Source organism: Dermacentor albipictus, chromosome 4 (assembly GCF_038994185.2).
Source record: "Dermacentor albipictus isolate Rhodes 1998 colony chromosome 4, USDA_Dalb.pri_finalv2, whole genome shotgun sequence".
NCBI lineage: Eukaryota > Metazoa > Arthropoda > Arachnida > Ixodida > Ixodidae > Dermacentor > Dermacentor albipictus.
In genome coordinates, this window is record NC_091824.1 from 59782982 (window position 1) to 59807351 (window position 24370).

A 24370-nucleotide genomic window follows, 5' to 3' on the forward strand; every position below is an offset into this window, starting at 1 on the left:
CGTGCTTGTACGGCGGCTAGGCTGATTGTTGACGAGCCCGATCGTCGTGACCTCGAAGAAACGCTTGAGTGGGCCGATAGAGAGTGCTGCGACGTTACCTCTTGTAAGCGGTCGCGTTCTCGTTCTGTAGCCTCACGTAATTTGTCGCTTACAGTCACATAACGATCTGCGTCGATTGCTTTTTGGAGTTCTAATTCCTGCTGGGTTTCAGATCTGCTCGTTCTGGCGAGGAAGGTAGAGTATCTGGCTGCGACGTGTTCGTAGCGCTCATAGCTTGCGCGAAGCTGCGTTGCGGCGTTGTTAACGTCTTCCTCTTTTGCACATGACACTTTGAAAATAGCTGTCTCCACGTTCTTCCAGGCAGCGTCTATTCTCCGGCAGTGCTCTTCGCGGCTCGTTTCATACGTTTCTTTAGCTTTCATGGAAAACGTAGTTGCTCTTTGTGGTCGAATATTTGCCGTGGAAGCTTCATGCTCTGCTGTCATAATTTGAGACGTTTCAGGCGTCAGCTTGTCCTGATCCATTTTGGCGTGCGTGCTTCACGACGTATCTCACTCAAAGCGGACGTATGTGGTGAAGCCTGCTAAGCTGCGCGATGAAATTTGAAACGAGCCCACCTTGTCGTTGCCCTGTGTGCCGTCAGCTGCTCAACTTGTAGGCGATGCCGTGTCCTTGCAGTAGGCGGATGTCATGGTCAAACCGGAGGTCTTGCCGTGCGACGTATTCCACTGCAGCGGACGTTGAGTTGGCGGCCGATGGCAGTCGACTTCACTATTTTACTATGCTGGCCTCGCGGATCGCACTTGACGGGATCAAAGCGTCCGCTGTCCAGCTAGATAACGGGTCGAACGCAGTTGAACATTTAAAACAAACTTTAATTACACTGAGAAGGTCAAAAAAGCAAGTTAAAAATACAAAAAACGTTCAGTTTTAGCCCCGTAAAAAAGTGGTCCGGTCTCTAGGGCTGGTGGGGCGAGTCTGCCCGTCCCGCGCCTTTCCAACTGTGGTTTCCATCCCCGTCGACGCCCCCGGGCACGGGAAACAGCCGACCACCCCGAAGCGTCGTCACTGGGTTTCTTTCAGGAACCGAACGGAGGGAGCGGGGTCCTTTCTCTCGCGCACAGCTTGGAGTCCGCGGGGGGCCAGTGAAAGAGAAAGCCATAAAAGTAAGGAAGGCTCGCTTCCCTCTTGAAAGAAAAGTCTGGCCGTGCATTCGCGACGCGCACAGAACACGAAGTGTGGCGCGACCGCATCGCTGCTCGGGAGATCGCGAGAGGCAGCGCGTGGGTGACGCGTGGCCGCAATTCACAGCAGTCGCCAGAGACGGACCTCCACTCATGCAGGACTTTGTTTCCATACAGACAAATGCGCACTACTCTGGCGCCGTTTCGTAGCCATTTGTTGTAATGCGAAAGCACAGGGAAATTAGACGTACTTCTTGAAGACATAGGTTGCTCCCTTAATTTCATATTAACGCATCTTTAAGAAGCAATTCAGTTATAGAGCGCGCTCGAGTCGTGAATTTTTTTCTTTGTCCCTTGTGTTATGCACTACATTTTTCGTAAACCATGAATCCTACATTACAATCTAGCCCAACTAGCAGCCTGGGCTTTATACAATGCTGAAAGCAAGCTAATGGGCCTATAATTCTTCAATTCTTTAACGTCTCCCGTCTTATCGATTAGTATAATTCTTCCAGCTCTCTGGTATACTTTAAGTCGTGAGGCATTGCGTATAAAATGCCGGTAGATTTTCAAGCGTATATCATCACCTCCGTCTTTGATCGAATTGACTATTATTCCAACTTCTCCTGCCCTTTTCCATGGGAGATATCTTGAAAGCCCTTCTAACTTCGTCGCTAGCTATACAAGGAGCATCTGTACCCTGTTAATCATTACTTTCAATTAAAATTGCGTGGCTGCTCTTGGTACTGCGCGGCTAAGTATAGAAGTCTTCTGCTGCCTTTATTAAATCATCGAAATAGCTGATGACATTACCTGTTAACCTTCACTGCGTACAGCTTGCCCTGTCTTACGCCAAGTTTTCTTCGCACTGAATTCATGATGCGCACATTTTTACTGCTTCCTCGATCTCTCCCACGCTATAATTTCGAATGTCACTTTCTCTTTGTTTATCAACCTTGACAATCCAGCTAATTTAATCTGGTCTCTTGAGTTGAAAACTTTCATCTTTTGTCGTTGCTTTATTAGGTCCTTTGTTACTTGGGAGAGCTTCGCTGCTTGCTGCTTTGGTGCCTTTCTTTCCACTTCAATTGCTGCTTCTGAAATCACTATATTTATAGTATCTTTCATTACCTGTGTGTTATTTTCATCTTCCTGTCCTAAATCTACATATTTGTTTGCGATCAGCAGCCTGAATTGGACTGCCTTTACACTTACTGCGTCTAGGTTAGCCTGTTTGTTCTTCATCAGTGTTACTATTTCTCTCTTCAAATTGAGAGAACTAACCTAGTGTCACTGCACTCTACCCTACGTAACACTTCTACATATGGCACTATACTGGGATCGGCAGAGAGTATGAAATCTATTTCAGTTCTTGTTTCTCCATAAGGGCTTTTCCAGGTCCACTGCCTGTTACTGCGCTTCCTGAAAAAAGTATTAATTATTCGGAGCCTATTCCTTTCCACCAATTCTACCAACATCTTTCCTCTAGTGTTGCTAGAATGGATGCCGTAGTTGCCAAATGCTTGCTCCCCAGCCTGCCTTTTCCCCACTTTTGCATTGAAGTCGCCCATGACCACAGCATACTGAGGATGTACTTCTCTTATAGTCAATTCAACACCTTCATAAAACTGTTCCATTAAATGCGGAGAATTTCTTGGCGAGCATTTGTCACTTTGACAGTATCTATCTATCTAGCCGCCTACATCTTGATGCTCTCATGGTCGTTTCGTTAACGTTGTATGTGCTAAAATTGGCATAGTATGACAAGAGTGCATGACGAACATAAATGATAGGTCATGACATGAATGTCATGACATGCGCGCCGTGTAGGTCATGAAACAGCTGCCTACGTCTTGGTATGTACCAAAACTGGCATAGTATGACAAGAGTGTATGACGAACATAAATGATGGGTTATCACATGAATGTCATGACATCCGTGTCATGCAGGTCATGAAACAGCCGCCTACGGCTTCGTGACCTCATGGTCATTTCGTTAACTTGGTGTGTAACAAAACTGCCCTAGTATGACAAGAGCATATGACGAACATAAATGATACGTCATCATATGTGTGTCATGTAGGTCATGAAACAGTCGCCTACATCTTGGTGCTGTCATAGTCATTTTGTTAGTTTGGTAGGCTCCCCGCACACTGCTTCGCATAACATCGATCCCTATAGGGCGGGGGATCTGCCGGCTTATCTTTTCGTTGTTGCGATTTCAGGTTGGAGCGTAGGCTTGTACTACCTTTATTCTCTACCTCCTATTCAGCTTGGTTACGATGACTGCTACCCTGCCATTAATGATGTGGGATTCATCAATGTTGCCCGCTATGTCCTTATGGATTAGAAATTCTACCCCGTATTCGATCTTATCTAGAAGACCTCTATAGCAGAGGATTAGGCCGTTAGTCAGCATTGTATAAGCCTCACCAGTCCTTCTAACCAGATCACTAACGCCAAGAATGACGATAAGCAGCGTGCATATGTCCGCGGCCAATGCTTACAGCAATAGACTACTGTGCTGGAAGACACGTTCGATCCCATTGTCGTTCATGTATTTCTTTATAACATGATAGGCGGACTTCATCGCTGAAAATATTTAACAAAAATCTCGAGGTGAGCATCACGAGCGCGTCATAGTGTGCACGAATAAATCGCACATTTGTAAGAGATACGAAGTATGGAAAAGTAACTTTAATAAAGCTAAACAGCTTTCCGGAAGCTAAATGACATATTTTAGGGTGAAGGCACAAACATAGAAGACAGAGAAACGGCCGTCACAAGCGTCGATGCCATGTGACACGTCAAAATAGTCTGTGACGTGAGTGCGTGTGCGTCTTCTTTGTGATTGTGCCTTTGCGTTATAATAAGTCGTTAAGCAAACGCCAACTAGCTCAGCAACAAGTTCTCCTGCAGAATATTTCTGGAACCGTTCGGCTATTCTCTTAACATTGACAATCATGGTCGTTTGCTTTGCACAATTTTTTCTTACGTTACATCACAAAGGCTAACTCAGAATGAAGGAAGTGCAGAAATTTCATTGGCTACTTTCCATATGCGTGCTATCTGTAGCTGCAACTACGCAAGCTAAGAATTTATGTTGACACATTGTTTCCAGACGTGAAATAGTTGACTTTATTATATTTGGATGTACGGAAGCCGATATTTCGTGAACGCGCATGCGAATGATTTTGCACCAAATACTCAAAAACATGCAGGCTACAGGCAAACTCGACACTCCTTCGTATATCTTATCAGAGAGCGATAAGCACTGAATTTCTGGTACAAGAAATGTGGTCCACCTTCATTTCTGAATGTAATGTTCCGCAATGCATATAACGGGGCTAATTAGTGCAAGTTTATGTTTTATATATATGCAACGTAGAGTTTAAGGTCCTGAAGCATTACAGTGGGCTATGGGGATGGCGTAGTACAGGACTCCGGATTGATTGTGAGCGCCCTAACGTACACCCAAATCAGGGAGCCCTAGCATTCCTGCATCCCGCCTCCATTGGCATGCTGAATCCGTTGCTGGACATCGAGCCCGCGACCTCGTCCTCAAAATCACAACGGTGTAGCCACTGATCCACCCCGACGCGTCCAGGTTCACGTTCTTGTTGCGCATTGTGTTGGACGGAAAACGACAGGAGCAACAAAGGAACGTTCGCTCTTTCGTCCCCTGAAAACCAGGGAGAAAAAAAAAAGTACGCACACACAAACGAGCACACAGAGGAAGAAAAAAAAACGATATTTTAGAATATTCTTCAGTTCACGGTTTCCTACGCAGCTGAGGTAACCAGGCAGCTCCAGGATTAGTGAAATTTAGAATAACGCGTTCAGAAAACGTCCAAGTTTCAAACATATATAAAAGCCCCAAGCAATCTCTTTTGTCATAGCAACAGACTCGTTTATTGTATCGCGCCACAGACGATATATAGGCGCATAAATTTCGGCACGAAGTAAGGAAGGATTATTACGTTGGCTAGAGAATTAGTTACCTCGATAAAAGAATTGATTGTAAAAAGTAGAGATTAGAAGGTTGAGTACTTTCGTCGCACAGAGAGTTCTCACTTAACATCGTGGACGCAACTTCTCACCGTAGTAGTACACGGACATTTCAGCTCAGATGACGTCAGTGTACCGTGCTGTCACGCGGAGATCGTTGTTTTTTTCTTTGGTGATGACAGTTTTCTACAGGGTTATCACTATTGTCTATTTGTAACCCTACAATCCCACACCCCACCACGCAACAGTGGGAAGCCTCGCTGTCTGGCGTCAACTCGCGAGAACAGCTCGATCTGGCCGTGAGAGCGCATCCGGCGGCCTCGGCTCATGCATGGGGTCCTGGACTGAGTGAAGACGACACGCACAACCAGGCCCCATCGCAAGCCCCCTGCGGTTGCCCTCTATTTTATTAAATTTTCTTCTCACTCTGTCGCTCGGCGAAAGACCGCCTATCGTGCTATCACGTTTCCTGCGCGTACAATATCTCGCAATGATGGCATCCGGAGATGGCGGTCACGCTGACGTCGATGCAAGTTATCTCTTGTAGAAGAAAATGGCAATCTTCAATGGCGAAAGCCGAGACGCCTTTATTTTTTAGGTCGCTGCTATCAGCAAGCTGATCTCAGCGGTCTAAACACGAAAAGACATCACCATGCACTGAAACATTTGACAAAATCAACTGCATTCGTTAGTCCGGATAAAAGCACCATAAATGACAAACGACTTGATACTGGTGATAAACTTAAGAATTTCCAATGATCCAACTGAAGCCTTCACACGTCAAATTCAACTAACAATCATTCTCGCAAACTTTACAGCCACGCCTTCGCTGAAGTTGACAAATTTCTCTCAGTTTAAGTTATGGGGTTTTACGTGCCAGAACCACTTTCTGATTATGAGGCACGCCGTAGTGGAGGGCTCCGTAAATTTCGACCACCTGGGGTTCTTTAACGTGCACCTAAATCTAAGCACACGGGTGTTTTCGCATTTCGCCCCCATCGAAATGCGGCCGCCGTGGCCCGGATTCGATCCCGCGACCTCGTGCTCAGCAGCCAAACACCATAGCCACTGAGCAACCACGACGGGTAAATTTCTCTGAGTATGCAGGTTGCAGACGTTTTGATAATACACACTAAGCGAGTTTTTTCACCACCTGACTTATCCTGAAGTGCAGATATATGAAAACTGTCGGCTCTGCCAGAAATTTTGCAATCTATAGAACCATTGTGTCTGACGTGGGGTAATTGTTTAGAGCTGGATATGCGAAATCTTCCGTTGTTATAAGTAATGAGACGCGCATAAGTTCAACGTAGTGCGAAGCGTTATGCGAGACAGCCTTAGCTGCCAAGACATGTGCAAGTGGGCCCAGCATGTCGCCAACCGATCAAGTTTTCTGTTTAAGTTCTAAGGTATGGAAGAAACCATGCTTTTCGTTAGCAAGATGTGCACCTTACCTTGCCATCTGGCGACGTTCCCTTTGATGTCTTGTTTTGTAGGCGTATTTCCATCTTGTGGAACCATCTTCAAAACTGTAGCCACTACCGTTCATCCCGTGACACGCTCGCTGTGGGACAAGCTATGACGCGGTGTGAAACGGAGCGAGCCGAGTGTTCACTGTAGACTTCTGCACTGGCACAGCACGGGGTGGCTCAAGCTTTCCTTTGCTGTCAACGAAGACGGTGGGCGTTGCATTCCGGCTGGAAGATGTGGCAGTACAAGGACCTTCGCGATTTCATAGCAATTTCGTATGCCCCTGGATACATTCCATCTTCAAGAAGCCAACATACCCAGCACCCGTCGTCAGCTTGTCAAGTTTGCTTCGGAATCGTTATGAGCATGCGCAAGACTTCCCAGTAAAGCAGACTGCCGTTCAAAGCTGCGTCTAGCTTGGTGGAACAGATTGATACTGAAATTTAAGGGTCACAAAAACTGTCGTTGCCGCTCAGCCTCGATGACTGCCAAATGCAGAACGCGCACTTGATTCTGCTTACCCGCACGCAAGTCTTTTAGAGTGTTGGGCGTGGTTATAAATCGAAAATGGAAGTGCGTTGTTTCGCGTGCAATCAGCGTAACCTTACAATGTTGCTAGGAGCCGCCAGCGCACGCGCTTACCAGCGCCACCGCTAGACTTCACTTATATATACGCCATACACCGTGGTCGTCACTGCACATATCATCATGATCGTTAGTGACCTTATATACTCTACTCACGGCCAGCGTTATCAGAAGAGCAATTATTGCTTTCCGTAAACTATAGAGACAAGAAGGAAACACAAACACCCAGCAGCTCAGCATATCTTAAAAGCCATGTGTCATTGTCCGCATTGTGAGTTAGATTGGTCATAATGAACCTGCAGAGAAAGCAACCAATGCCTCCGTCATCCTGCGGTCCACCAATGCATCATGGCGACATGCTGATAATATCGGCTACGGAGTTCGCAATTTGTCTTGCATATGCACACATTATTAAATTATGGGTTTTACTTGTCAAAACCACCCTCTGATTATGAGGCACGTCGTAGTGGGAGGCTCCGGATTAATTTTTAGCACCTGGACTTCTTTGACGTGCACCTAAATCTAAGTATACCTGGGTGTTTCTTGCATTTCGCCTTCATCGGAAGGCGGACGCCGTGGCCGGGATTTGATCCCGCGACCTCGTGCCGAGCAGCGTAACACCAAGGCCACTAATCAACCACGGCGTGCCCGTGTGCACTCATACTTTGTGGACAGATCAACCACTAGACCCAGTCGCTCCCCTTTTATACAACGCTGACTTTTGAAATAAAATTAAATTGTAAGGCTTCAGGTGCCATGACTCTAATAAGATTATGAGACACACGGTAGTAGAGGCCTTATAGGATTAATTTTGAACGCCTGGGGTTGGTTCTCTAGCGTGTGCCTCAATCTGAATAAGCGAAGGTTTTCGCATTTTGCCGGAAAGGCAGCCGCCACGGTTGTGAATCGCATTTGCGAGCTAAAGCTCCGCAATGTGTATTTTGGTGTAATTCTTATACCTATCCAAATCGTGTTACAAACTTCTCTTGTGCAGGATCGTCCTTTGTATTTCTGTACAATTTATTTAGTTGTGATGGATTAGGAATCTTCAGGAATGAACATGTATATTTACGTGATTCTCTGCCTATAGCATACACATAAATTGCTGCGAAATTCTTTTTTCCAGAATGATACTTGGTTCTTTTATAAAAATTTTTTATTTATTGTTATTGTGAAAACGTTATCAAAAGATATGTGTTTCCTGTACGTTTCTACATCGATTTCTAAATCGTGTTACAAATTTCTCTTATGCCTGACCACACCTTTGCAAGCTGAAAAAGAAGAAAGAAAAGACTCCTTTATCATAGCCATTCCTGTGGATTCATCAGTCGCCAAGCTTATGAGATATGGACATCACCTTAACGCCCGCACCTGACTCCCACTGTGTCATCCTTTCATGGTTCTGCACTTCTGAAAAAGAAAACACACAGGAAAACTGATGCCGAACATTTCTCGCGTGAGGGACTCCTTTCTTTTTTGCTTCATCTTATCCACCTTCTCGCAAGCTTGTCACTCCAAAATGTTCACGCTTTTAGTATTCTTCCCATTCCTCTGAGTGGCGTAACCATACGGTATATTTTTTGAAGTCAGCCAACGTTCTACTTTCCATTTATCGAGTAGAGCAAGATTATATCGAACAGAAGGTCCTTTCCAAGACACAGGATATAAAAAAAAAACCAATTAATTTCTTTTGGTTAAGCTGCTAACTAATTAAACAAGGCATTGAAAAGAGTAAATCATGCAATTCAGTTCCGCCACTAATTGTACAGGAATTGCGTACATATTCACCAATGACCGATGCATTCTCCTACACATGTGAGCAACTGAACATACCTTTCTGTGATGGAATGTCATAAAATTTACACTCACCAAGCTCTCAAGCGTAGGTCCCAGCAGCCACTAATAATAAAGGACAGTAAAAAAGTAGATATCCATATTTATTATCAGCGCGCTGTGTAGTGTAATAAAAAGGAGGGCAAGAGGGAGAGAAATATTTTGATTTAGGCATCAGCAGTTTAGGGTCCCCAAAAAAACGGAAGCCAGTATGCGGCCCTTGGGCCCTGGCGGCTTCTTCGGCTCGGTGGATGGTCCAGAGTTGGTCTTCCGGGGCCAAGAAAAGCAGGTAAGGAATCTGCGCTGGTCTCTACCTTCCTCGATCTGCAGCGGGGCTGAACGCTGCATGGTAGAGCACACTTGTTGTGAACAACGCAGCTTTGGTATAATAGGCATTTTTTCAGACAGTAATATTGCGCTCGGTAATGAAGCGTAGCTGTAAGTTTAAGTCCGGTGCAAAGAAGGTAATGCACTTGCAGCCTGCATGCATGACGAGACAGAATGTCGAATATTGGGCATTCAAATTTGTTGAACATTCAGGCTCGTTTTACCTTCTGTCTCGGTCAGACATTCCGCTTCACTCGACATTCATGCTCTGAATTCAGAATATGGAGGACACTAGAGAAATCGGAGGCACTCAACCTCCTGGGTCTACTGTGGCAGTTGTCGCACGGAGTCTAGCAGCCTTTCTTTTCTTTTGTTTTACGCGTCTTTGTGAAAGCCATGGACTTGATCCCTTTCCTCTATGACACCAGAGACGTATTTCATATAAAATTGTTTTCTCAAATCATTTCACTTGACATACGAAGACGTGTAGAAGACGTGCAAAAGAAAACTTCCCAAGTTTTCTTTTTTCTAAAAAAATATGAGGTCATCCGCATATCACGTTTCATTTCGCTTCTCATTGCTCTTCGACATTATAAGTGCGTGCTGCTTCAGAAAACGCGTTAAACTAGCGAAGGACTGAAAAGACGACTTGAAGAGAGTGGGCGACGAGCATCGCCCGTATGAAAAACGTGTCAAAGAACTGTGCTAATATACAAGAACAAAACAGACACCCAACGAACGTAATCTCTGTCCAAGGCAAGAAAGTCGTCGGGACTTCCCCGCGTACAATGGCTCGACGCGTTCGCAATTCCGGCATTCGCGAGAAAAAAAAAACCAACACTGCCATAGCTCTCCTCTATATACTCGGCGTTCCGGCCCCCGATCTCGTTCGGTATCTTCGCCTTCTCTCCACGTCAACAATGGCAGTGTGAGCTCGAACTATCTAAGGCGAGGGAGGAAAGTCGCGGTATATATATAGTCGGGAGCAAAGAAACTGGAAGCGCCCACACAACGAGAACACCGACACATCGGCCCCTGCGTAGGAGGTTTCTACACGAATCCGATGAGCTCGCGTGGGCAACGCGACGAAGGCAGCGGGCGTATATAACAGGAGAACGACGAGCCGCAATCACATTCCCCGCACGGTGCTACGGTGAAAGCGTGAGAACCTTGGCGCGGCGCGGCCTGCGTGCGACGCGTTCGTGCGTGTGCGCGCATGGCTGCTACGTGCGGCACGCTAGGTCTTTTGGAGTCGTCCTTCTCCAAAAGAACGTTAGGGTGTTGGCCGCATTGAATGTACGTGTGGAAGAACCGTCCTCAATGCCTCATTAGGGATCGCTGCGCCGCAGGGACTCGCCGCTGCTTCGCCTTTCCCCAAAGACGACTTTATCTCGCCCGAAGATGATTTCTGGTGCGCGCCGTCGCTGAAGAGGCGGCTCTTTCCCCTCGTTCTTTCTTTATTTTTTTGCTCGCGACTTCCTGAAGCCTAACCACGATATGCGCTGGGGAAAAGTGTGGAAACAGGAGTGCCTTCCTCGCAGCTTCCGTTACTGCTCGGCTTTGAGACTTCTTTTTCACTCTCTTCTTTTCTTTCTTCGAGCCGGTACTCGTAATGGCACAGCGATCGAGTGACTGGAAGCAGCGAAGAAGAACACGAGCTGCGCTGTTCCTTAGGGAAGTCAGTGCGCAGAAGGCATAAGCGCGGTTGTGGGGGGCCCGTTTGCGAACAAAGACGGCAATGGAAGTTCTCGTGTAGAAGCAGTGTGTGCGCCGGCCACTTTGAGGCCTTGTATCCACTCTGCGATATTTTGTGCAAGCACAACTCATATATGGGCGTAGATTTCACCTCTACTAAAGAGCGTTGGTGACATGGCGGTTGGTGATGTAGCGGCTAACAATGTAGTGGTTAGCAAGGATACTATTGAAGACTGTTGTACTTGTTACTGAATTTACACGACGTTCACATTTATCTCTTTGGTCCTTCAGGGCAAAGTACTAACTTTAAGGAGACTAAAACGCCTTTATTGCCATCGTATACTTTGTATGAAGAGACTCAGAAGCATGGCACAGAAGAACGGACGCATGTACCACACAAGGGAAGTGAAAATAAATTAGGAGAAGCTCCATAATACGAAAAAGCGCATTCAAAAAGCGAGAGCTGTGGAGGTGGGTATGACGGCTTCGTTCCTCCACACGTGCTTTACCCTCACTAGCAAAAAAGAAAAATGAATGTAACTTGCCGTTATTAAGCTAAGGGTTAACTTCTTTCCATCCAAAATAAAACTGAAACGTTAAGTCAGTAGTTTTCGCGGAAGAACAACGACGGCCTAACTCAATGATATCATTTTCTCATCTCCAAGTGTGCTTACCGTTAGGACGGCTGCGTCGATTCATTTACTCCCGAAATGCGAAGTTAGTTTTTTTATCCAGAGACGCGACCACCCGGAATCTAGTTTGAAAGTAAAAAAAAAGAACAAGAATAAATTATGGGATTTTACGTGCCAAAACCACGATCTGATTATGACGCCGTAGAGGCGGAGTATGCGGAATAATTTGGGCCACCTGGGCTTCTTTAACGTCCACCGAAAGCTAAGAACACGGTTGTTTTCGCATTTCACCGGGTTTCGAGAGTCGCCACCACAGCTATCCGCCCCCCTGCCGCGTTTCATAAATTTCACTACAACTGCAGGATGAATACGACAGCGTGCGGGCAACATGAATGCCGGCGTCTTAAGCAACGCTGCCAATACACGATGCGACAACGAAGTTACAACATAGTGCGTATTGTGGAGTAACATAATACGCACTGCACTTTGTAAAGGTGTACCCGCTGCGGTAGCCTATGGCGGCTACGTGGCTGCGCTATTCAACTCGGGCTCGCGGCTTCGATCCTGGCCTCCGCGGCCACATTTCAACCACGACGAAATACAAAGAAAAAAAAACAGTCGTGCAGTTAGATTTGGGTGTACGTTAAACAAAAAAACTCAGTTGGCGAAAATTAATCTGGAGTAACCCCCAACGGCGTGCCTCGTTATCATATTGTGGTTCTGGCACGTAATATCCCGTATTTTTTTTTTTTAATGCTTGAAGGACGACCCTCCATGGAAAGACGGCTTTGGGACTCGCTTAGATAAAACTGTTGATGCATCACACTAAATAAACATACAGCGCGATCTTGCAGGTATCCGATGCCCTTTATTACGTAAAACTGATTTAGGTCACGCGCGTGGCACAAGCGTATATATATATATATTTTTTGGGGGGGGCGGGGAAGATAAAATGGATTTAGGCAAGCTTTCTTGAGTGAGCAGGAGCTTCCTTAAAGCTGGGTTTCAGCCATCCAAGTGAGTGGTTTGCAGAGCCAAGGGTGAAGTTACTGTGACGATCACACAATAATTCCGATTGCAAACAAGGTGCTGCGACGTTGGTTTGGCCAGTTATTCACTGAACTCATTCGTGGCCTTCTTGATGCTATGTATTGTCGAGAGCAAGGATTTAAAACAGCCACGTCTGAGTGCTTGCGCTATGACACATAACATTCGCAAAGCCCTCTCCGCGTGCGATCTAGTTCATATGCTGTTGACTACCACCGGGATAGCAGCAAGAAGCGAGAAAGTCACTGTTGCTGAAGACCAGGTGAATAAATCATCAACGTAGATGTGAGCCCTGTCCGCATCAATTGTCCATACACATGGTTCGACGTTCTGTGGTTCAGACTATGTTACAGAAATCATGCCTTGTTTGTTTTTTTTTGTTTTCGCAGGTATTTCAACCTGCAGGCACGGCCTAGTCTGGACTGAAAGGAATTGAGAAGAATACAAGTGTATGTCGCCGATGGATGATGTAACAGAATGAACACAGAAATGACCAAGAAATGTGACGGTTGGAGCACTCATCCAACTTTCAATTGTTGAAAGGCCAAACGCAAGCACCTCTCATCTGGATCGCATATTTTGTTTCACGGCTTGACAATGCTCACTATTACGAGAAAAGCGTTGCTCGTTTTACCGCTATATCCGGCGACAACTTCCATGCGGCAGCGCATCCAAAGCTACGGAGCCAAAGCACACGTTTCCTTGCTGCGCGTCGGCATGCATAGTCCACGAATTTAAGCATCTGGAAGCTACTTAGCGTAAAACAAACCTTACCAATATTTTTTCAAGTTCGCTCGCGTAACAACTAAAACACTTGCTTAGGAAAAGGACCAATTTTTTACTCTTCCTGGTTTTCTGGCTTTCTGGTGCCCATGTCTGGCTTTACAGTTCCTGTACACCGCCAGCAAAACGTCGGCACTACATGGCGTAGTAACACAAGAACAGAAGTTCAGGACGTGCAAGCGCGTGCGCGTAGCTTTGGTTTGGCCGCCGCTGAGGGCTGTCGTCGGGTACACTCAGAGTGAGACAAAAGTAATTAACCGCGAGGCGTGGCTTATAGCCGCATCCTATTCATTCCCAATGCAGTGACCCTTGCTGAAGAGGCGAGCGGGCAGTATGCGAATATCATTAAGTTGCTGCGGCCGGTTCAGTGGCGCAACGACAAATTAAGCCGTGAACTCGAGATCCTCGGACGCTCTGAACTCCTGCCTGGCGGTTCCATGAAATCTGTCGTAAATACAGTACGTCTACAACTCGACCGCGCGCATACGATGATCTGCGACGACTCCTGCGCTGGTCCTGCTGAGCGACAGACCTTCCTTCCCCGCCTTCATCGCACCGAGTCCGCAGTCAGCCTCGCGCAATCTTCACTCGGCGATTCACTGGTCTGCACAGGTCAACTTCACAGGTCAGCAACGTTCCGCCAAGACGCTGCCGCTTCGGCTCCCCGAGGAGAGATCAGAGGCGCGGGCAAACGCGGAGACGGGCGCGCTCGCGCGCCTGACTTGCGAGACCAAGACCCCGGGTCGACTTCCGGCGGCGGAGCCGCCGAATCCAATTAGCGGACGGGGACTTCAATAATCACCTCGCGCGCCGGCGCGCTCGCCGTTCACATTTCAAAAGGGCCGGCTCATCAGTTAGCACATTTACAAGGCGTTGCAATCAGCCATGGCGGCGGCGTCGGCGTCGAGCAAGCCCGCATACAGGGGCACGCGCGTTGCGCGCATCTATCCGGAACGACTTGGCCCAGGCTTTCCCCCCGGCGGCCCTTCCCCACGCACAGCGCCCGAGTCCCCGCGACTGCTGCCGCGTACGCCATCCGCCAGTGCACGAGCGGCCTACATAATACATCACGGTGCACGCGCGCGGAGGTGAATCATCTGCCGCGCGAAAACTTTCTTCGAAATTTCTTTCGGCCGCTCCCTTTAATCAGATTAAAACTTGGTAGAGGGGACGCAATCGCGCTGCGACCAATTAGACGGCCCACCGACTGCGCGCCACCGCGCTGCTACGACGCCGACGAGAGACGAGGGCGCGTCACGGGCAGGGTAGCGCCAGGATGCATGCAGGATGCGTCGCAAAAGGGGGGAGGTGGGGGGGGGGGGGCAGCGCGTCGCTGGCATCTCTCGCGGGACATGACCGCCCATCAGGAGGACTTCGGACCCGTGCCCACCTTATATGGAAAGCGCACGTACGTACGCACGAACGAATGCGTACATATCCGACGCGCATATCGGAGTGTGCGTGCGTGCGTGCGTGTGCGTGCGTTTATGTGTTCGCCGCCGCGGAAACCCGGCGCATCTCTGAGTATACACGCGCGCCGCGCGGAGAGTTCTCTGTGCTTTACCGCGCGAGGACTCTGAATGCCATCCGCAGCTTGTTGGCTGGGGCGCATGCGCGAGCAACCCGGCGACCCACATTATAATTTCAAGGCACACCGAGGCCTGGCCCGTCTGCATTATGAACGCGCTGCGCTTTACCTGCGAAAGTGGTATCATACGTATTCGAGATTACGGTTATAGGTCACGAGCAAGTCAGCTTTAGAAGCCCCGCAGTCACTCGTATCACGGGAGAAGCGCTCTCGCGGAAAGCTATATGCGACTATACGGCTCTCGACTGGCAGTTCACGTTGCCCGGCGAAAAAAAGAAATGGGGGGTTAGTGATGGCCGTCTTCGTTCTGAGAGAACGCTGACTATTATTAACTGCACGGGAATCCTTATTCCCGCAGTTAGTACTACTCAGACTTCAGATGAACTTACGCCGACTCATGAATTTTCACACAATCATGAGTCAGGAACGATTCGCATTCTTTATCGCCGTGTTCTACTAAAACATGGGCTAAGAGCCACATTAAGCATCTGCCCAGCTAAGCATCAGTAGGTGTAAATCTGAGATCTGCGGCACCACACGCTTTCTGAATGAGCAAGTAATCCCACAGTTGTGAATCACCATCCGCTCGCTCTGTTTCCACTATTTTAACATCCCACTGTGATCTACCAAATATGAGCGCCCAAAGGGCTGATGAACCGCGTCTAAATTTTGGCAGGAACCGTAGCTAGCATAAACGCTTCGCTTCTTTTTGTTTGTTCTCTCCTTTTTTTACTCTTCTTTTTTTGTAGAGCTGGCTTCGGTAATGGGCAAAAGAAGTGGATATAGCCATTACTGTCCGTTACGAAAACAATGTTGAAAAAATCGTTCTCACGGCTCAGACACAAAGCAACTGAATCTTTAAAAGTCATGAGATCAACCAGATCGATAAATATAGTTTATCACCCTAACCAGGAGGGGGAGGAGGCGTGACGCATGGGAAAAAAAAAATGTGAAATGAAGTTAACTGACAACGTTTAATTGTACGGGCCTCACCGTACACATATAATACATATATACACATCAAGATTTGTGCCTTAAGGGGAACTTTTTATCGCAATAAAGAAAGACAGAAGGAAGAAAAAACAGCGGGCGTGGCCCCCACCCCCAAAAATTGACTTTGCCTAGTTCGAAGATTGCGTGGACACGTTGAAAATCGACTTGGCCTGATTCCAAAATGCACTTTGCCTACCGCCCCCCCCCCCCCAAAAAAAAAATTACTGTGCCCAATTCGCAATTTGAGTTGACCCACGTTCAAAACCGACCTGGCCCACTCCCACAATTGACTTGACCCATCCCCAAAATTTGGTGGCCCGCCCCCAAAATTGACTTCGCCAAATTAGAAAATTTACTTGACCCATGTTCAAAAGCAACCTGGCCGTCCCCCGAAATTGACTTGGGCCACCCCCAAATTTTGGGTCACGCACTTTCGACACCTCCAAAATTAACTTTCCAAATTCGAGCACATCACCAAGCGACCAGGCCATTTGGCATAGTCACGCGACCAAGTGATGACGCAATGTGATAATGTCACTTTACATGGATGTATAAATAGTATGGACGCGGATATAGTTGATACTTCTGAGTGCTTTTGTATCCAATGCACGTAAGCATAGTTAAGCGCCTCTGTAACTTTTTATTGAGATAACAATTATATGACCCGCCGTGGTTTCTCAGTGGCTATGGTGTTGGGCTGCTGAGCACGAGGTCGCGAGATCGAATCCCGGCCTCGGCGGCCGCATTTCAATGCGGGCGAAATGCGAAAACACCCGTGTGCTTAGATTTAGGTGCACGTTAAAGAACCCCAGGTGGTCGAGATTTCCGGAGTCCTCCACTACGGCGTGCCTCATAATCAGAAAGTGGTTTTGGCACGTTAAACCCAATAATTTAATTTAATTTTTAACAATTATATGGACACTCCAGGTGCATTCCTGCCGTCGCCGTCCCCGTGATGTTACGTATAAAGTCTAAGCGCGATAAAATCGTAGCCGCACGCCGTATGCTGCTTGCGAGTGAAAGTTTGCGAAGGTGAGCCGACGATGGTGGCTCTCTCTCCTTCGCGCATGTGAGGAAGGCGGGGAGGAAGCGCGTCGACTTCCATCGCGCGAAAGGCACCGAGGGTGGAGTTATACTCCGGCGGCAGCTGCGTATGGCGCGGCCGAGTGGGCCACATCTCGAAAGCGATCTGCGATCAGGACCGAGTTCCCTGAGTGCTGATAGCTTCGTGCGCGCTGTCTTCTCGCCGCTTCGCGTTGAAGCGAGAGGCATCACGAAGGGCAATTGACTCGCTGCTGCGACCGCGCTTCGTCACCCATCGTTTTGACAGCGACTGTCCGCGGTCATCGAGTGAGGTGTGTTCATGTTTGCTTGGGCACGTGACACCATGCTTGTTAATTTTGTTAGTAAGCGAATGTTTACGAGATTATACGGCCGATAAAACTGCTATCGTTACTTCGTATAGCTGTCTAATAATTTCCTATCGCAATCGATGCTTCGCTTTCCGGAGAAACTGCGACTTCCTTTTGGATGTAGTCTGGTTTCTTGGGCTCTCAGCTTATTCTTGCGTTCCTTCTGCCTTTCGACACCGCAACACTGCTCTACTGGGCTATAGGCAAGGTGAGAAATTTCGTTTGACCGCCTGGGCTGCATTTCAAGCAATGTATGTTTTGGCGGGGCACCGAGCGTTTGGGCACAGTTAACGAAAACGGCTCGGCCATTGTGGCGTCGTTAGTTCGGCGTGTACTGAATCGTATATGGGACATATTTGCGACGCTTTCTATGGGCGCCCTCATTATTGTAACATATTTCGGTGCTTTTTCGGCGCGCTTGCTGCACCTGGCGTTGTGATGCCGTTAGCGGAAACCAGCTCGGCCGTTGTGACGCTCTTAGTTTCGCGTGCATTGAATCTTATGGGTCAAGTTCGTGACGCTATTTATGCCTCCACCCCCCCCCCTCCCCCGCCTCCCCATGGCCCCAACCAGCAAAATATACCTTCTTTATTTCGGTACTAACGCTTATCGAAAAGGCGACGAGTGATTGCCAAGATTGATAACATGGGAGTGTGTTTTGCGTGCTTGCGCCGGCAGAGCACGCAAAAGACAACTTCGAGAAGGTCAAGAAGCAGGAATTTGTAACTCGAAACTTCCGTCTGCTGAATGACTGAAAACAGGCTTTGCACTCATGGATTTGTCTTTAGTGCGAGTAGAAGACATTCTGCGAGCGTGTAGCATTGTCTGACTGGGAGCCTGTGCTGTGGTCACCTCTGTGTACTTGGCGCACCATTGCGTCGGCTGAGGTCAGGTTGTGTCGAAAACGTGCAGTTTCCCGTGTACTTGAGCTCTTAAAGTGCAAGAAGTAAGGCCCAGGAATGGAGGAATGCTTGGAAATCAGATGTTTTTGTCATATTTTATTTATGGCATTGTTTGGGATGAGTCGGCTATTTTCTATGCGATGTCTGTAAAATAGAATTCTTTTTGTTTCCCCCATTCACCACTTTGGCCCGTTTCGCCTCAACACGAAGTTTTCCTATAAGGTTTAAATACCAAAATGACACATGCTTGTAATTTACTTCTTCCAGCTGATGCCATCCGGTGGAGTTTTGTACAGGAACTACTGCTGCTTACCTGGTGCCACATCATTGGATGAACGTGCCAAAAGCCCTGGACGCGCATTTATATGGAGCAAACTGAACATTTCCTCATTTCACAAGGCGTCTTGCGTCTACTTTATGAAATTGCACGTTGTACAGATTCGATGGACGCTTGTAAAGATCGTCCGTACTCATAGTTGAGGCTTTATTGCCAGCCACTTCGTTCGGTACACTCAATTCGACTGCAGGCTCTGTGGGATCCTAGGCGCAAGCAGAACCTCTACTGTCAATGGAGCGCACTATAATAGCACTGCTAACATACGCAATCTTTAAATGTATCCGTACGTGCTCTGGTTATAGTGCAGATGTAGACCGCATCTTTAAATGAAATTTTCGGCAACCACGATGTAATTATCCAGCAATAAAGCTCTTCGCGCTTTCTTCACAACCTTTAAGAAAACGTCTACAACCTCAACGCCTGGAACTCTGCTGAAGACATGTTTGTGACTAATGGGTGCAAAGAAAACGTAGTAGGATGTTGAGGTGGACTCGTACTTGAAGAAGAAAAAAAAATTACAGGGACGACCACACACAGAGCCACGCACCCAATCGGGTTATCGATGAAATCTCTTGAGAAGGGGTCTATTTACGGCTCCTTGTACAAAGGACCAGCGACCGGGATCGGCGAGACAGCCCAAAGCACTGTCCAAAAAGACGCCAGCAATCAACAGCGCGAGCGGAGCGGAGCCGCGCGTTGGCGATGCGGCTATGCCGCGAGACGCGTCTTCTTCACAATCTCCCGCTAGACAAAACGAGCCATCCTGTTGCCTTGAGCATCAGGAGGCCGATGGTCGCGGTAGGGCTCGAGACGCGAGACGGGGACAACGTCACGTCCACGCCGGCGCAAGTCGTCAGGTGGTGACAGTGGCTCAATGAGAAGATTCACCGGGGATGTTTGCTCCAAGACTCGGTAAGGCCCTTTGAATTTTGGGACGAGTTTCGAGTAAAGCCCCGGTGTTTGGAAAGGGAGAGACAGCCACACAGTAACGCCTGGAGCGTAGGCGGTGTTTGGAAGCGACTCGGTTCGGTTTTCTCTCTGGCGCTGCAGTTGCTCTGCCGTAAAGGAGTGTGCTAGCTGGCGCCATTAATCGGCTTGACGGGCGATGTCGGACACAGGTAGACACTCGGAGATGTCAGGACGGTATGTCAGGCGGTCCCAGTTACCGTGATCAGATGCCACGTACATCGAGAGCATATCACCAAGTGTGCGGTTAGATCGCTCTGTGAGCCCGTTAGTCTGGGGATGGTATGCCGTGCTTGTCCGATGATTAATGTGACATTCCGAAAGCAAACCTTCGACGGCTTCGGAGAGGAAGGCGTGACATCTATCGCTGAGGAGTTCTCGAGGAGCGTCGTGTAGAAGGATGAAGCGATGTAGGACGAAAGAGGCTACATCCCGCGCTGTAGCACTTGGTAAAGCAGCAGTTTCGGCGTAGCGTGTCAAATGGTCGACAGCAACTACGACCCACCGATTGCCATCTGGTGTCATAGGAAGCGGGCCGTATGTGTTGACGCCGACGAGATCGAAGGTTGTGGCAGGGCACGGGAGCGGCTGCAAGGCACCAGATGGGCGTAAAGGCGGCGATTTGCGGCGTTGACATTCAAGACAGCACCGAACAAACTTTTGTATAAAATTGTACATGCCGCGCCAGTAGTAGCGGTGGCGAATTCGTTCATACGTCCTGAAGACTCTGGCGTGGCCACACTGCGGATCCTTGTGAAAAGAGGCACATATTTGAGACCTTAAGCTAAGAGGAATCACCAGAAGCCACCGACGGCCTTCAGGAGTGTAATTACGTCGGTGGAGCAGCTGGTCACGAATAGCGAAATGAACTGCTTGGCGTCGGAGGGTTCGGGGTACAGGGATGGTCGATGATACAGATAGATAGTCGAAAAGAGAAGCGATCCACGGGTCACGACGTTGTGCGGTGGCAAAGGAGTCCATGTCGAGAGGTGACATGGAGTGTGCGGAAGTTGTTCCGCAGGACGAGTCTGGAGGTAAAGGTGAACGGGACAGGGCGTCTGCGTCTGAGTGTGTGCGCCCGCTGCGGTATACGACGCGAATGTTGTACTTCTGGATGCGTAGTGCCCAACGGCCTAGGCGGCCAGTGGGATCTTTCAAGTTGGCGAGCCCACAAAGCGCGTGGTGATCTGTGACCAAGTCGAATGGGCGCCCGTACAGGTATGGTCGGAACTTGCCAAGTGCCCATACTAAAGCCAAGCACTCTTTTTCGGTCACGCTGTAATTGGCCTCAGGCTTCGTCAGCTTGCGGCTCGCATAGGCGACTACGTATTCGGGGTAGCCGGGCTTTCGTTAGGCGAGGACGGCGCCGAAACCGACCCCGCTGACGTCTGTATGTACCTCAGTTGCAGCTGACGGGTCGAAATGGCGAAGAATAGGTGGGGAGGTAAGAAGGCGACGCTGCGTAGCAAAGGCGTAGTCACATGCAGGTGACCAGAAGGAGAGGGCGGCGTCACCGCGTAGAAGCCGAGTCAATGGCGCCATGATTGATACGAAATTCCGAACAATGCGCCAGCAATATGAGCGTAGGCCCACAAAGCTTCGAAGTTATTTGATGGTCTTAGCCTTCGGTAACTCGGCGACTGCTGGAAGTTTTGCAGGATCGGGTAACGACCACCTGAAGAGACAACCTTGAAGATTCTTGACATTCTTCAGCCACTGTAGCCTAGAATGATTCGTTACAATAGTGAACGGTTTCCCGTGGTGAGTAGTTGGCGAGAATAATAGGCAAAGGTGTGTTCACTGTCTTCATCATGTGGCTGCGTCAGCAGGGAACCAATCCCTTCGCCAGCGGAATCGCACTATACCGCATGCACTGGTTCTTCAGTTATTTCAGTTATACGCTTCTTAATTCCAGAAAAGATGATTCGCATGCTTTTGTATACATCCAATTATTGTCTTTGGGGAGCAGTTTTGTGAGAGGAAGAGTGATATCACTGAAATGAGGGATGTACTGTAGTGTTTACAGTGTTTAAGAAAAGCTGGAGGTCTGGGTCTCTTTCGTGTGCTGGGAAAGGGAGTATCGCAACAAGGTTGCTTTGCTTAAGTGTCACAGTTCCTTGTAAAATGTTGTGGCCCACACACTCTGTGCTAGAATTGATGAACTGACACCCACTGCATTTTAGTTTTGTATTCTCGGGCTTAAAATCTCTTTCAGCAGTCCCTCGAGGTGTCGCAGATGGTCATCAAATGTCTCTGAGTAAATAACTAGATCGCCGAAGTATAGGATTACATTAGTAACCTGATACTTTGCAATTGGTCACTTCATGGCTTCTTCAAATGTAGCAGGAGCGTTCTTTAACCCGAGTGGCATCACATGCCATTCATAATGGCCATTAGTCACGAAAAATGCAGTTTTCTGAATGTCGTCGGGATGTATTCAGACATGTCAGTATCTGGGCGTTACTTCCTATGTTGTACAAAATTTTCCATTTCCCGATAGGTCAAAAACATCGTCAATACTTGGAATCGGTTGGTAGTCGGGCACCGTTACGGAATTCAGCTTGCGGCAGTCAACACACAAACAAGTTCATCCCTCACCTTTCCTTCTCTCCAGAATGACTAGTGCGGCGTAGGGGGCCAATGAAAGCCTCATGACACCTTGTGTAACAAGAGTGTCACCTTGCTTGTTGATTTCTGCTTTGTCTGCTTGCGAACGTGTGGATGGTGCTCTATGGATTAGAACAGTATTGGTAAGTGCAATGTCATTTGCTCAGCAGAACTGCATCCAATATCCGTTTGGGATTTGAAGAGGGTATCTTCATATTTATGTAAAACACATCCTAGCGCAGCTTCTTGCGGCTCTGCTATATCCTCCGTTTTCAGGGTCGGGATCACAATGGTTTTGGAGCTTTCCTGGTGGTTCTGATCTTGTAAGCTCGACATCTCCTGTCCTTGTGTAACTGTCTTCCGCTTCAAGTTTGCGGAAAGGTCTCTATAGGCCAATAATCAACTGTGTTCTCTTGCCTTGCAACACGTGCACGTCAATTTTCCTTGTGATGTTTCCAATCTGTAACTGGATGATTACGCAACTCGAATTTTGAACGCTTAATGTCACTTGTCGAACTGTCATGTTGGATTTTCTCATCAACTGAACAGCTCTCTCTACACAGCCTCACTAATACAGGCGATCGTTGATCCTCTATCGAGAATTGCAGTGACTGGTCTCCAGTTGGTGAGAGCCTCAAAGCGTATGGAAACTCTGAGTCGCTCTCCAGGTTTCCCGATACAGCCTCAAGAGTGGACATGTTGCCGTGACGAGGACATTCACTGCGTCGATTAAACTGTCGTGGGGAGCCAGCAGCAGAGCAGTAGCTACATTCATTGCGTGTAACATGCGTGCTAGATGTCAAAGTTGACTGCTGCAGTCTGCAGACTAGACGTGAAGCTCTTGTCATTCTAACGAGAGTTCGAGTAACGGAAAATCCTTTTGCCCGTTTTATACGATGCTGAACCTTACGGGCAGCGGCGAGCCACTCTGATTGGAGAGTTGAAAGACAGTCTGACTCTTCTAACCCGGTAGTTGATGAGAAGCCGGAAGGCACCGCCATTGGACATCGCAAAGCGGTCCTCCAAGCTGTGCTTTATGTCATCCCATGAGTCTCTGTTACCGAATACCTCTGTCAGGTACCACTTGAACGTGGCCCCTTTGACGTAATCATTGGCGCGACTGATACGAACGCACTGCGTGCATGATGCTTCAGTCGCTTTCATCTGGAAAAGACGGAAACGTCTCCGAGCGTCCCTTCGTATATGTATATATATATATATATATATATATATATATATATATATATATATATATATAGTGCTCCTGATGGTGATCACCTCCGGACCACCGCCAGTTGCACTTCGCTCTTCGAACGAAGGGGCCGGACGTGTGTAGACTGAGTTCGTAAAGAACACTTAGCAATATGGTGAACGTGGCTGAAAATCATCAATATAACGCTCACCTATTTTTCGAGCATTTACTGCTAAAGCGCCGCTGAATTTTCTTGGGCTTTAAAGAAATATGGTTCAAGGCCTCTTTAAGTGCGCCAGACCACTCGACGCCATGGAAATGAGCGAACCTACCTGGCTGGCGCATCTATGCAAATTTTGTTTGAGTTGGACAGAACATATTAACCTTGTTGTTCTTAGGTTGTCACCAAGAAGGTTTAGGTTGCCACCTTCTTGGTTGTCGCCGACTGTTCGAAGGAAAAAAAAATAGGCTGCCTTTGATTCTTATTTTTTTAATTAGCTTTATTTGAAAGAAAAAGAATAATACGTTGGCGATAGAGCGGGACTAAAGCTATGTTCGCACTACGGTCGTAACGCGCGTAACAGCTCTTTCGGCGTGTCGAACGTAACGGCTGTAAAAAGCGTTACGGCGATTAAGCCGGCACCTTTGTTCACATTTACTGCTGCGCAAATTGCGGCTTTTACAACAGGCCAATCAAATTTGGAGCTGCAGAATCGACGTCACCAGCGGTCCAATATGGCTCCTGTCAACATGCGAGCGCTGGCCGAGATCGAAGAAATTCACGCTCAAAACAAACTTATAGTCATGTAT

The 24370-nt window shown here is 48.0% G+C and overlaps 1 protein-coding gene across 6 annotated transcripts in view; it reads right to left on the reverse strand.

The window, feature by feature from the left end:
- LOC139059109 (uncharacterized) overlaps positions 1-7309 on the reverse strand; it is a 961629-nt gene extending 954320 nt beyond the window's left edge. For 5 of the 6 annotated variants that reach the window (XR_011513917.1, XR_011513916.1, XR_011513922.1 and 2 more), the window contains exon 1: positions 6646-7309. Coding sequence is in view for 1 of the 6 variants with exons in the window: in XM_070537013.1 (XP_070393114.1) it covers positions 6646-6740 (95 nt within the window). In the remaining 5 variants the exon portion in view is untranslated. Of the gene's footprint in view, positions 1-4228; positions 4866-6645 lie in introns of those variants that run through there. The other variant, XR_011513921.1, reaches the window with a different exon arrangement.
- Positions 7310-24370: the final 17061 nt, after the last annotated feature.